Consider the following 14,408-nt stretch of genomic DNA (forward strand, 5'->3'; position numbering starts at 1 on the left):
AGGCAATGGGTCCCATTTTTATAGTCTTTGGTATGACCCGGCCGGGGTTTGAACCCACAACCTTCCAGTCTCAGGGCGGACACTCTACTACTAGGCCACTGAGCTGGTTGCGAACACAGGCGAACGTGTGTGCAGCGTCCCAAGCACTCAGCCGGGTTAGATGCAGATGGGATGCGGCGAAGGTGGGCCACGAGGAAGAAGGGAAGGTTGGATCTCTCCCTGAGGGCGGAGTCTTTAAGTAGAGGGTGTAGCACACTGGCAAGCGTTGAGGCACTGCAGACATCAGCCAGGTGGTCCAACGCAGTAGCAGAGCTGGCTGGTAAAGCCGATGTGGGACTGCAGACATCGGTCAGGTAGTCAACTGTGTCAACGCAGATAGCAGAGATGGCCGGAAAAGCCTGGTGGGTTGCGGAAGTCTGGTCCTGACAGAGGCGTGCAGCTATCCTGACGGCTAGGGCCGGACTCAGGAAGCACACGTTGAGATGGACGGGCCAGAGGGTGGCTTGGGCAGTCCTGGCCGTAGAGCGTGCAGCCCTGAAGGCTCTGAAAGCCTGACTCGGTGGGTGCACGCCGAGGCGCGGACGGAAGGTTCCGGGTGGCGCCAAGCAGATGGGCAGGAACGCATGTGGCTTTTTGAGCTTGACTGACCATCATCCTGTGGGCGGACGATCGTGACGGAGCAGGCGGCCTGGCCGCTTCTTGAGAACCTCCAATGGAGAAAATGCGCAGCTGGTCCTCGTGGTCCTCGTGAAGGTCTTTGGCAAATGGCCGGAATTAATCTGTTGGCCTCATATTGTAGTGGGCCGACATCACGTCGGGGTCACCAATGTGGCAGAAGTGAGGAGCACGTCTTTATTCCATGACTGTCTGCCAACAATTGTGGCTCGAGACAATTCATCAAAGCAACAAAGTAAGCATGACATTACAAAGGACAAACACATCATCCGACCCCTAACTGCTGGGTGAGGCCTGGTACTGAGGTCTGCCACAACATCGTTAAAAACAATCAAATGGGAATTTGTTTTGAATATACATTAAGTCTAGAGGCATGAAACAAAAGAGATGTTTTGCTTTTATTTTTTTCAACATGTGATTTCACACCGAATCAGACATGCAAAGTCATAAGGTGTGACAGCTGAAGCGCTTCTGGTCTGCCATCCATTCATTCATCCATCCATCCATTCAGTCATTCATCCAACATTGTTTACACTCTGCTGACGCTTCCAGTGGATTGGAACCTTGCACGCATCTGGAAGACATTTGAGCACCCCAAACACACACTTACAACACTGTAAGAAACCTGAGAGTTATGGACAGACGTTCACATCAACCAGATTCCTTTTGGGTGGGAACATAAAAAAAGAAAGAAAACGAGATTTGGATGATTTTAGTGGGGTGATGATGAATGATATCAGTTTGGCATAGAGGGCTTCCTTCACTAAAAGACAAATGTGTTCGATATAATAGCAGTGAGTTTAAAAAAGTGGTTTGCATCTGTGTGGCATAACAGTTCACATGTACCAGATGTTAGTCCAGAAGAGTCTAGAAATTTTATGGAACAACTAGAGGGTCTTTGGAGAATTCATCTAAAGTCTTGAAAGATTTTTTTTTAATCAATTTGAGATTCTTTAGATCAACTGGAACACTGTCAAAGACTTTGTGGACCAATTGGAAAGTTTGAAAAGAAGTTAGGATTAACTGAAGAGCCTTGTAGAGATTTTTTAAACAAGCAAAGAATTTTAAGTGACAAACCAAGAGGAGTCCAACTTCAAAATAGATTATTCCATCTCAAGAAATATTATTTATATTAAATTACTGAACCATCAATGAGATTTTTTTAGACTTCAAAAATCCCTGAAAGACTTTTTGGACTAACTCTAGAATCTTCAGATGGTTTTGACCAACTCAGTGTGCTTCACATCTGTATTACATCCCAGAAATGCAAACCTTTTCAAGCATTTTTCACTTTCTACTGTTTTTCTTTTTTTCAACAGCCTAAATTATTTTTTTACTTAACTTTCTTCAAGGAATGACAAGTTTAATACATTATTTTATCTGACGTTTATTTGGATTCAAAGTGTTGTTGATAAATTTGCTAAGACTGAAATAAAAGCGATTATAAGAATTTAAGCAGCAAACATTATCGTGTTGTATGTTGTGTTTTCGACAGGTTTCGTTCAAGGTTGCAAACGGTCGCAAAGTTGCCCGCCAGACATTCGCCAATAGTGCTAATTTTCGTCACCAGTTCCACAAGAAAAACTGTTTGCAACTGTTAGCAAACATTTAAGAACCCCGACAAAATTCCAACGTTACTATGTGCGCAAACCCTCAGAGCTCAGTGAGATACAGGCTTTACTTACTTTCTTAATTCCACTGCTATTACTCTGAACTTTACATGCCCACACACACACACACGCACGCACACACACGCACACACACACACACACAGCTCATATAAGAAATCAGAAAAGGAACAGCGCGAGCTACTTGATACTCTATCTCAGAAGCAGCAATCATCATCCTGCTCCACTTCCCTGCACGGCCAGTGGGGGGAGAGGGGCGATACGCTTAGACACATTAGGAGAAGAAAAAGTCAGTTCAAAGAGTTCTTCCTTCCTGTGTCATTTTGCATCTTTGCGCTTCCACGTGGGAAGCGATGAGAAGACATCACTTTTTCTTACTGGACTTCTCTGAGCGTTTGGCTTCTGCCTTTCCACAGCGCTCCGAGCGCTCCCCCCTGTCTTTGTCCCGTCCCCTGTCCTTTTCTTTGTCCTTTTCCACCTTTTCTGCCTTCTCAGCTCGGTCCGATCGCTCGCCCCCGCGCTCCGAGCCAGCTTTGCTGCCGTCACGCCGTGTGCCCTCGTCAGTGGATGAGGTAGTTGCTTGGGGCTGGCCCCACTTGGCCATCTCCTCGTGTTCCGAGATGCTGCTGCCAATGTTGCTCACCCACGTCTTCAGGTCGTCCTGACACCACCGCATACACAAGTTACATGTCAATTTCCATCACGTTCCGCAGCTGCATTAAAAACCACAAGAATGACTTACCTCGTCTTTAGCGTGGAATAAAAATTCACTGCCATCCTTTGTCCTGGGAGTACAGTAAACAATTCAGTGTTATTTATTTTATAATCTACTTTAATTCTCGATTGAATTCAATTGGAGAGTCTTCAGAAAAAAATGGCCCTACTGAAGAGTCTTTAGAAAATCAAAGTCTCAAGAGACTTTCTAGACCAAGGGTCTTTGGGTCATTTTTTCGGACCAAATTAGGAGTCATTTAAGCTTCAAGATTCTTATTGAACAAACCAAAATGTCTTCCGAATAAAAGAGTCCATGGAGACTCTTCAGCAACTTAAGACCGAGTACCTTCAGAGACTTTTTCGACAAACTGAATTCTTTGAAGGCTTTTTAGAATACTTGACAAATTTGATCAAGAGAAGACAATTAAGATCAGCTAAAGAGTCTTAAGGGATTTTTTCTGAAGATCCTTCAGTTGGTGAGTCTTTAGAGGCAATTAGGAGTTAAAAGTTCCAATCTACAGCATGAGGATGAGAACGAGCTCTTACTTAAGTGTAAAGACATTCTTTTTTTTCTTGTATCCATTGGTGACATCACAATGGCAGTGTGCGAGGTTGAGCATCGGCTCGTTGTTGTACGCTGTGGCGGTGTTCTTGGCGTCCTTGTAGAAGCCCAGCTCGCCTTTGTTCAGTATGCAGTACAAATTCACCCAAGACCTGCTGAGGTGGGAAGGTGGTGGGTGTGGGGTTGAGGGAAAAGGGAGGGAAGGGGGTGGAGATGTGAAGAGTTAGGTGAGTCTGCACAGTACCTGCTGCTAAGCTTACACCTCACTCACCTGAGCTTACAGGTAGGTGGGTGAGAAGAACCAACACCAACAAGGGAGGAGAAAAAACACTGCAGAACAACACAAGACGGACGCCAATGGGGGAACATGCAGGGTGGAGGGATGGGGGGCTACATACAGGTTGGGTGAAGCAGGGGGAGCTTAAATAGGACTTACCTTAGAGGTGATGAAGGGGGCGGCAGCCAGCAGCAGCAATGATTGAAACAAACAGTATAAAAGTTTGGTTAAATGAAAGTTGATTAACAGAATAGTCTTAAGAGACTTTTAAGACCAAATAATTCCTGAATATAAAAAGGGTTTGGAGATTTTTAAAAGTCAATTTCACAACCTTTTTGGAAATGTGTGAACACTGTCTGACCCCAAATGGAAAGTCTTTAGACAGAGTTTAGACTAATGCAGGAAGGACTATTCAAAATCATTTTAGACCAACTTGAATCTTGAGGGCCTTTTTGATCAACTAGAGAGTCTTAAGAGACTTTGTGGACCAAGTGAAGAGTCTTTAGAGATTGTGTAGTCTATAAAGACATTTTAGATCAACTCAAGAGAATTAAGAGCATTTTTGGATCAGCTGGAGAGTCGGGTGTTTTTTAGACCAACCAAAAAGTCTCATTGTTTTCAGAAACTCTGTGTACTGGCGGAAGAGCTTTTTTTCCACCAAGTTAAGAGAGTCTTTAGTCTCGACCACCTTGTGGTCGAAACTATAGAGAAATTACTTTTCTGCTGGATAGGTTTGGTGTGTAAGACCACCTGTGATGAACTGCAGTGTTGTCAGGCATGTCCTGCATCAGGCATCAGGACCCAGAAGACCCACCTGTTGGTGCTCTTTTTCAAGCTCTCAATGTCAAGCTTGCGGAAAAGGAAGCCCTCGTGGTGTGCGCTGTGTGCGGGTGGCTGGGGGGTCGCGGGGCCACTCTGGGATGGAGCCGAGCGGGATCGCCGCGTGGTCTCTCCTGGCTCTTTGGGTCGCGGCCGGCGCCTGGGTTTGGGTCTGTCCCTGGCTCGAGGCCGATCAGGACGGGAAGACTTTTCTGGGATGCCGTTTGGCAGGCGGGGAACCTCGCCTCGGGCCTTGTGGGGGGCACAGATAGGAAAATGTAAATATTTTATTAATACACACAGCTTTGTTCAGAATCATTCAGTTATCACTACATTGTTTGTCTAATAGCATAAAAAAGTCATCACGCCACATACGCGTCAAAATATTTTTTCAGCACATTGACGTCGCACGTGTACATACAATACCAATGGAAAACAAAATCGTAATTTGTGTAAATTTCCTACCAGTGCTGCTTCTCTCTCCTGAAGCTGCTCCACTATTTCCGCCATGGTGGTTCTCCTCTCTCTGTGGCAAGAAAAGCACACTAAGCAAGATGGCTGCTGTTTTTATGTAATAAATACAATCATGAGCCAAAGACAGGTTTCCACAGAACACCTCCATTGGCTATATGCACAATTGTGTATCCGCAATAAAATGATTATACATTGATTTGACTTTAGTCATAATGGCCCTTTGAAGGAACCCTAAGTGCTGAAAATGAGTTTGACACATCTGAAAATGGGCATCTTGGTGTTGGAAAAGTGATTGTCCTTAAAACAAACATCTCACCCGCCTCCTGAGCGTCTGTCAGAATGTTCCTTTCCAGTGTCGTGCTCGCTGGATTCCTGCCTCTCAAGCCGGTGCCGGTCTCGCTCTCTCCTCCGGCCTTCGTGGCTTCCGTGTCCTTCCTGCTCGCTGGAGGTCTGCCTCTCCAAGGTCCGCCGCTCCCGCCGCTCGGCGTGTTCTCGCCACACCTCCTGAGGAAGCTCGTTTTTGCGGGCCTGAATCAGTTGCTCGCCGGATAGCTGAGGCTGGACCTGCGGCTCGGGGTTAGTCCTGGAGGCCCTGGGACCTCGGTTAGGCTCCTGAAGGACCACCTCAGCCATCACGGCCACCTCGGCTCTCTCTGTCATCATCTCTCTGCCTTTCTCCCGGGCCTTCTCCAACCGGCTGGCAACCAGAAGCGGCGTCACGGCGTCGCCCAGGTGTTTGATTTTAGGTTGGCGGAGGTACGGCGATGGCTTGGCATCCACTTCGATCTGACAAAAGATAAATGGAATGATTCAAAGTCAACAAAATCATTGAAAAAATATTCTTTTTTTGAAAAATAAATAGTAAAAACAATATTTTTTTTGTTTGTCAATAACAAACAGCATTTTCCGAACACAAAATATCTATCCTGCCATCAGTCCATCTAAAGTCAAGCATTTAAAAAAAAAAAAATTCTACTTACAATAACTGTACAACTATCTTTAAATCCATGCTTTTATTTAACTGGCTGTCTAGCCAAAGGCTTGTCCTTCCATCCATTTTTCTCTTAACTCTTCTATCGAATCTTAAGCATTTTCAAAAACACCCAGTAAACGCACCTTAAAAGCAAATTCAAATGAACAAATTAATAAAATAAAAAGTCAAAAGGAAATAAAAATGAAAAGTAATGAAAAATGGCAAAGTGTACACACCTTGGGCTGAAGTTGATCCACCTTCCTGCTGCTATCTCGCGCCTGATTGGCTGAGACCAACATGGCGGCCGTCGCTACGGACAAGATGGACGAATGGGCAGGATGTACGGGATGTCGGACCCCCGATGGGGACGGCGTCGGTGTGGCTGGCGAGGGGGAGGGTGGCGTGCTGGCCTCATTCTGCTCATAGATGGTCTGTCTCATGACGGGGGAGAGGGGCAGGCGGGGGAGGCTAGAGGGGAGAGCCGGGGAGGCATCCTGGGGATCCAGGAAGACTTTACGGCCCAGCAGAGGGGTTGCCGGTTGTTTACTTTGCTCCGCTTTCAGCTTCTCCACCTGCGTGAACAACACCTTAACATCTACTAGGGACATGACGGTAGGGTTTAAAACCCTAATTTGATCCCCGTAATCCCCCAAACAAACCCAGGATTGAACCCATACTTTGTCTTAAAGCTCTGACCCTTGCTTGAAACTACAATTGAAACTTGACACCCGAGTCTGAAGCACAAACCAGGCTTGAAACCCTAATTTGAAACCCTAGTATGAAAACGAAATTTGAAACTCCATTTTGGGACTCAAGCTTGAAACCTTAATGCTAACGACTTTAAAATGCCATGAAAATCTCATTCGAAAAACAAAATCCAGCTTGTAAATTTTGAACTGTGACTTGACACCCTACTTTTAAACTTTAACTCTGTCTTGAAACCCCAATTTGATAATCCTGCCTTGAAACCCAAATTAAAAATCCTGACTTTGACTCCTAACTCTAACGTTCAGAACAGGTCTACAAGAAAAAAGTACCGTGGTGAGCCGTCTGAGCGAGCTGAATCGTTCCTCCCAGGTGGCGGCGGCTTTGCGAAAGGCTTCATGTCTGCGAATGAGCTGCTCCACCTCATCCACGCTTGCTCCCAGCTCCTTGCTGCTGACCAGCGGTTCCTGCGCCGCCAGCCACGCCTCCGCCACTACCGCTTCCTGAGCGAACTGGTGAACCTCCAACACTGCACAGACAACATTTGCGGCCACCATACTGTGAGTACGGTACATTGTTACATGTACACTCGTGCAGCTTTAGGACTCTCGGACCACTGTCTAGTTCATCTGGTCCCTGCCTACAGACAGAAACTAAAAACTTCTAAGCCTGTGGTGAGGACTGTCAGGAAGTGGACAGTGGAGTCAAGGCAGGACCTCCAAGCCTGCTTTGACTGCACCGATTGGAGTGTTTTTGATGCTGCAAATTCAGACTTGCATGAACTCACTGACACTGTCACATCATACATCAGTTTTTGTGAGGATCTGTGTGTGCAGACTAAGACCTTCTGCACGTACAACAACGACAAACCTTGGTTTACACCGAACCTTAGGAGGCTGCGCAAAGTCAAGGAGGAGGCCTACAGGAGCGGCGACCGGGACCTGTTCAAGCAGACCAGAAACACACTGAACCGAGAGGTCAGGAAAGCCAGGAGGTGTTACGGGGAGAGCCTGGAGAGACACCTCTCTGCCAATCCTGATCCCTCAACAGTGTGGAAAGGCCTGCAGAGCATCACGGGCTTCAAGAAACGAACCCCCCGTCCTGTGGAGAGCCCAAGGCTCGCTGACCAGCTAAACAGGTTCTACTGCAGGTTTGATCGGTCCTCCCACACAACGGGACCTCCTGCAGCACAATCCACACAATCCACATACTCACCTCCCCCCACAACTGCTCTGTCCACACCTCCATCACCGTGGTCACCGACTCTCTCTCTTGCAGAGGCCGCGCCCGCACTCCAGATTCGCGAGGAGGAAGTGCGCCAGATGTTCCGGAGACAAAAGATCAGGAAGGCACCGGGCCCAGACGGCGTGTCACCTTCCTGCTTGAAAGTCTGCGCTGAGCAGCTGGCGCCCACCTTTGCACGGATCTTCAACCGTTCCCTGGAGCTGTGTGAGGTGCCCTCGTGCTTCAAGAGCTCCACCATCGTTCCAGTGGCCAAGAAGCCCGCCATCACAGGTATGAATGACTATAGACCTGTTGCACTGACATCTGTGGTCATGAAATCTTTCGAGAGGTTAGTACTGAACCACCTGAAGGATGTCACGGGCCCCCTGCTGGACCCCCACCAGTTTGCCTACCGGGCAAACAGGTCGGTAGATGATGCGGTCAACATGGGACTGCACTACATCCTGCAACACCTGGACACCCCAGGAAAGTACGCCAGGATCCTGTTTGTGGACTTCAGCTCGGCGTTCAACACCATCGCTCCTGACATCCTCCAACAGAAGCTCATCCAGCTTGCGGTGCCTGCCTCCACCTGTCAGTGGATCACCAGCTTCCTGACCAACAGGAGACAGCGTGTGAGGCTGGGGAGCATCACATCTGACACCCTGACTACCAACACTGGAGCCCCTCAGGGATGCGTCCTCTCCCCACTGCTCTTCTCCCTCTACACCAACGATTTCTCCGCAAGTGACTCTTCCGTGAAGCTCCTGAAGTATGCAGACGACACCACTCTCATCGGACTGATCCAGAACGGTGATGAGACTGCGTACAGACAGGAGGTGGAGCGGCTGGTCCACTGGTGCAGCCAAAACCACCTGGACCTGAACCCGCTCAAGACCGTGGAGATGACAGTGGACTTCAGGCGAGGCCCTTCACCACTTTCACCCCTCACTATCCGCAGTAATACTATTCTCTCCACAGACACCTTCAAGTTCCTGGGAACCACAATCTCTCGGGACCTGAAATGGACCGGCCACATAGACTCTGTCCGCAAGAAGGCCCAGCAGAGGCTGTACTTCCTGAGACAGCTCAAGAAGTTCAACCTGCCACGGGAGCTGCTGAAGACCTTCTACACTGCCATCATCCAGTCTGTCCTCTGCACCTCCATCACTGTCTGGTTTGGATCGGCCTCCAAACAAGACAAGCACAGACTGCAACGGACAATAAGGACTGCAGAAAAGATAATTGGAATCAACCTCCCATCTATCCAAGACTTGTACCTGTCCAGGACCAGGAAACGTGCAAGTGACATCTCAACAGACCCTTCGCACCCAGGTTGCAGCCTGTTTGAACTACTCCCCTCCGGACGCCGTTATAGAGCTCTGTACACTAAAACCAGCAGACACAGAGACAGCTTCTTTCCCCAGGCTGTCGCTCTGATGAACTCACACCACTCTTAGAGTCTCAGAGTCATTACTGTGCAATAACATCCCGCTTGCCACACCTTTTTTGTCTACACTGTTTGTACTATGTGTCCTCTCTGCATCCATTGCAGCCTGGTCATCCTAGAAGAGGGACCCTCCCATCTGTGGTCTCTTCTCAAGGTTTCTCATTTCCCCTAGCTGGAGTTTTGAGTTTTTTCCTTGCCCTCTTGGGAGTTTAAGATCAGGGGGTGTTTGAGAATATCTTTCGTTCTTCACATGTCCTGAGTGTTGTTGTTAGTCACCTAAATGTTGAACAGAGGCTGTGATTTACCGAAGTCAAATTCCTTGTTTGGCACGCTCAAACATGGCGAATAAAAAACTCTTGAATCTTGAATCTTGAAGTGTCGTATTGAATCAACACTGAAGCGTTTTTTCCATAAATGATGACTACTGGTCGATGTCATGAGTTGACAACTGTGTGCTACTAGACTAAACGCTTCCCATAATGTACGGTACTTGTGCGTGTGTGTATGCTTACGTTGCTGCAGTGCCTCCCAATGCTTGTCCCACTTCACAGATAGCTCATGTTGCTTAGCAACCACCTTGTCCAGCTTCTCCTTGATCTGCACTCAAAAATCATCAGTGTTGTCATCATCATCATCATCATCATCATCATCATCATCATCATCATCAGTGTAACCTTTATTATGTGAGAGTTTGCACTTTGGGTGGAAGCAGGGTACAATGTCCTGCTATGTTGTCATATTATGTCACACTAATGTCATGTGATGATGTGATAGAATGTCCCGCTAAGGTCACACTGTCATGGTATAACGTCGTAGACGTAAGGTGTACAGCCATCTATCCATTTCAGCTTCCCAAAATACCACCACAAGTTTTTTCTATGTTGCATATTTGTAGTCCAGAAAGACAGCAGTGTATGTGTGTAATACATATAAGAAAAACAATAAAAGACACACACATGCACGTGCACATTTTCTTTTCACTTCACTCAAGCAACTCTCAACATAAAACAAAAAATAATAATTGTTTGTAACTAGAAAAATGCAAGTGAATGTACTATTATATAAATGTTTTATGCCATTTTTGCTCAGTAGTGTGCCCTGATATTTTTGTCATACAAAACGTGGCAAAATAAAAGTTGAGAAATCTTGAGTATGTATGAGTATTGAGTTGAGACCTGGTGAGCTGCTGGGTTTCTAGCCGCCAGCAGCATCTTTCCCATGTCGATACATTCCATCACACTATGACTTCGAGCGTCCACCTCATTCCTCAGACTCTGGTGATAGTTCATCAGAACCTCCACAGACGACACATCCCTGAACATATCAGTACAATGTCACATATGATTACCAGAATTTGGTGGCATTTTGTTCCTAAAGTTTCAGACAGTGTAAGTCATTTTTTCACTGCAATTTCCTGATTAAATCCCAAAGCAAAACCTTAACCCTAATTTGAAACCCTCAGCCTTGTTTATAACCCTAATTTAGGCGTGAAACACATTTCAAAACCCCAAATCTGTCTTTAAACCCTAATTTGAGGTCTAACACTTGTTTGCAACCCTAACCCAAGCTTGAAATCCTAATCACAACCACTGTGGGTTCAGAATTAACACAAAGAATTATTAAAACATTATCAAAGGGTGCCGCGCGCATATGTACCTCGGCTTCTCCCCCGTGTCGATCTGGCAGAGGATGGAGTCCATCCACATGATCTGATCGCGGGCCAGGCCCAAGAACCTGAGTTTGTCCGTCTCTGTGGTGATCTGCAGCCGACATTCCTCGCAGCAGGTGAGCAGCTCCTTCCAGCACTGCATGACTTGGTGCTCGCGGCAGGCGATGGCTTCTGCCTTCTCGCCGGCGTACACGGTCCTTAGCTGGGCAGCGCTCTCTTGCAGCTGACGCACCTGACGGACCACAATGCCTTTAGAAGTTCTTTACCTGTTCAGATCAGGGGTGGCAAAGATGCTGTACCTGCGTGACCAGTAGCTGGATGTCCTGCTCGAAGCCCTGCAGCAGCCTCTGCAGCGTGCTGGGGTTGGCAGTGCTGCTCTGACGGATGCGCACCTCTGGTAATCGGCGGTGTTTGTCATCAATTTGAGACAGAACCTGGAAAGCACGTAAGCACAAGTTACATTCAATATCAGATTTTTTTTTTCAAATAATAAGACATTTAAAGACGTTTAAAGACATTTAAAGACAACAACTTTTTATACTTCTCTAGCATTTTAAGACTATAAAAATTGGAAGACTTTTGAAAATGTCTTTACAGAAATTTATAAGAACATCAGATTTTTCTGGACTATTTAAGTGTGTGTTCCTTTGATGCTCACTAAAAGTTCTCACATCAGTCCAACTTTTCTTTCGTATGACTTGAGCAGCGCAGCTAGCTCACCTCTCGGCAGTCCGTGAAGAATTTGTGCAGCTGGTGCGAGGCAGCCAGCATTTGCGCTCTTGTCTCCATCAACTCCAGCAGTTCAGCCCACGACTCGTTGACGGCGTCCTTCCATTCTGCGATGACGGCGGCCTCAGCATGGCCGTAATCGATAAGCTCGTCCACCATCTGGTTGACAGCCGTCACGCGATCCTGACCCGTTCTGCCCGTCTCTGATGCAAACTCCGTGAACTTTTCCTGGAGCAACTAAAACAAATTTGACATTTGTGTTTTTTTTAGAGTGCCTTTTTGCCAAATTACAGCATCACAAGAATAACGGTAAAGCTGTCCCTTTCGGACAGAATTTACCTACTGTTATGCTTCTGATGCAGGTGATTGCGGAATCCTCAGTGTCAGAACTTACGGTGACATGCTCAAAGTCCTGTCCCAGCTCGGGCGAGCTGGCCACCACCTCCTTCTGGGCGATCCATTGCTCCAGTTCATCCACCTCGCGGTTGAGCTGGTAGAGCCAGTACTGCTGCTCCAGGCGGCTCTTGCGCTCCTCAACCAGGTCCTTCAGGGACACGTATAAGCGATCCATCTGCGACTGACGCTTGCTGATTTTTTCACTGTGCCAGAAACAGTAGACATAAAATCTGAATAAATTAGATCAATTAGAAATGTCTTCTGGATTTCCTAGTTAGACCAAACAGTTTTTAATGACTGAAATTCCATTGGTCTAAAAATCCTCTTACGATTCTCAGTTGGTCCAAAAAGTCTTTAAAGACTCTCCAATTACTTCAAAAAGTTTTTTTTTAATCGATTTCAAAAGTCTCTGAAGATTTTAAAGTTTGTCCAAAAACTCTTTTGTAATAATGTGTTTGTTCGCTAACCAATCAGGGTGTCCCATCTCCAGAAGCTGCCGACACTGCTGGGACAGCAGGCCGATGGTCTCAGCGTAGTCCTCAATGGTCTGCTCCAGGACCAGGTGCTTCTTCAGCAGCTGCAAGGTACTCGGCTCGTCCTGAATGGAAGAAGGCAAAAATGATGAGGAAGGAAGATGATTTATGGAGGCAACTCAGAAAATAATTTTCAAGCCTCAAATAATTTCGACTGTTGGGTCTTTTGGGTGATTTCCTGATTGTGTGGGTTGTGTTGTGGGATCCTAAAAATACATATTTTCTTCTCACCTTCCCTTTCTCCTCATTCATCATGTGCAGCTCCTGCTCACTGAGCCAGGCCTCCACTTCAGCCGTGTCAAAGTAGTACTGCTGCGCCTGGTACATGGCGTCCAGCACCAGCTGCCGACGTTCCGTCTCGGCCCAGAGCAGCGCCCACAGCTGCGATAGCTGCTCATGGCCCGCCCGCACAGCGTTGGCATCGGGACTGCGGACCGAGGCGAAGATGGCTGCACGCTCCAAGACGTCCTCCACGTGGCTCAGGTGGCCCTGGAGCTCCCTCTGGAGAGTCTGGAATAAGAAAGGGAAGCAACGCAATAAAGAAGGGATGTGCAAATTTAAATGTCTAGGGACACGTTTACTCTTTGAAATGGGCAGTTGTATATGTATAAGAGCTTGTTATAATAACAATAGTATGTTCAATAAATAATTCAGTTTTTAATTATATTATTTATAATCTAAACAAAATTCATTAACCAATTATTTAAAAGTATATTTTTTGAATGTGTATTTCAATAACACTTTTTATTTGACTATTTACAATAAATCAAATAATTTAATAAGATAAATGAATACAAAATAAGTTCATACATGTAAAATTGCTAAATGTGTTTAATGTTATTTTCATATTTAATTGTATTATTTCTAATAATTTAATTTTAATGACCAAACAATTACCAGTAGTTATTCAAATAATAAACAAATAATTATAATCTAAACAAAATTCATTAACCAATTATTTAAAAGTATAATTTTTGAATGTGTATTTCAATAACACTTTTTATTTGACTATTTACAATAAATCAAATAATTTAATAAGATAAATGAATACAAAATAAGTTCATACATGTAAAATTGCTAAATGTGTTTAATGTTATTTTCATATTTAATTGTATTATTTCTAATAATTTAATTTTAATGACCAAACAATTACCAGTAGTTATTCAAATAACTAAAACATCGTTAAATGTATTTGTAAATGTTTTTCATTAACAAAGTGATATCAGTATGTACAATAAATCAACCAATTATTTTATAGATAAACAAACAAGAAAATCAAATTTGTTTTTGAATTTTTTTTGTAAAATGGCCAAATCATTAAAAAAAAACAAACATAATAATATAAATATTGGGTGGGCCAAATATGGGGGTGGGCCAAATATGGTTCGTGATCCAAATTTTGCCCACCACTGTATTACAGATTAAAATAGTTTTAAATACTGCTAAACAGAGATAATAAATAAATCCCACCTGGTTCTTCTTCATGAGCTGCTGCACCGACTGTAGGGAAGAACCATGTTCCTGACTCATGGCCAATGGGAGGCGCTCCTGCACCCACAACTGCAACATGCATTGACGAG

The 14,408-nt window shown here is 45.5% G+C and overlaps 1 protein-coding gene across 5 annotated transcripts in view; it reads right to left on the reverse strand.

The window, feature by feature from the left end:
* Window positions 1-1,049: 1,049 nt before the first annotated feature.
* LOC125972496 (spectrin beta chain, non-erythrocytic 4) overlaps window positions 1,050-14,408 on the reverse strand; it is a 33,646-nt gene continuing 20,287 nt past the window's right edge. For 4 of the 5 annotated variants that reach the window (XM_049726206.2, XM_049726210.2, XM_049726208.2 and 1 more), the window contains 17 exons: window positions 14,299-14,388; window positions 13,060-13,338; window positions 12,763-12,893; window positions 12,294-12,498; window positions 11,891-12,136; window positions 11,470-11,604; window positions 11,158-11,402; window positions 10,677-10,815; window positions 10,014-10,098; window positions 7,160-7,356; window positions 6,359-6,694; window positions 5,466-5,935; window positions 5,141-5,201; window positions 4,671-4,927; window positions 3,564-3,734; window positions 3,046-3,088; window positions 1,050-2,964 (listed from right to left, as the gene is read on the reverse strand). In XM_049726206.2, the coding sequence (XP_049582163.1) occupies window positions 2,668-2,964; window positions 3,046-3,088; window positions 3,564-3,734; window positions 4,671-4,927; window positions 5,141-5,201; window positions 5,466-5,935; window positions 6,359-6,694; window positions 7,160-7,356; window positions 10,014-10,098; window positions 10,677-10,815; window positions 11,158-11,402; window positions 11,470-11,604; window positions 11,891-12,136; window positions 12,294-12,498; window positions 12,763-12,893; window positions 13,060-13,338; window positions 14,299-14,388 (3,387 nt within the window). In that variant the 3' untranslated portion in view covers window positions 1,050-2,667. The remainder of the gene's footprint in view (window positions 2,965-3,045; window positions 3,089-3,563; window positions 3,735-4,670; window positions 4,928-5,140; window positions 5,202-5,465; window positions 5,936-6,358; window positions 6,695-7,159; window positions 7,357-10,013; window positions 10,099-10,676; window positions 10,816-11,157; window positions 11,403-11,469; window positions 11,605-11,890; window positions 12,137-12,293; window positions 12,499-12,762; window positions 12,894-13,059; window positions 13,339-14,298; window positions 14,389-14,408) is intronic. The other variant, XM_049726207.2, reaches the window with a different exon arrangement.

This window comes from Syngnathus scovelli, chromosome 7 (genome assembly GCF_024217435.2).
Source record: "Syngnathus scovelli strain Florida chromosome 7, RoL_Ssco_1.2, whole genome shotgun sequence".
In the NCBI taxonomy this organism is placed as follows: Eukaryota; Metazoa; Chordata; class Actinopteri; order Syngnathiformes; family Syngnathidae; genus Syngnathus; species Syngnathus scovelli.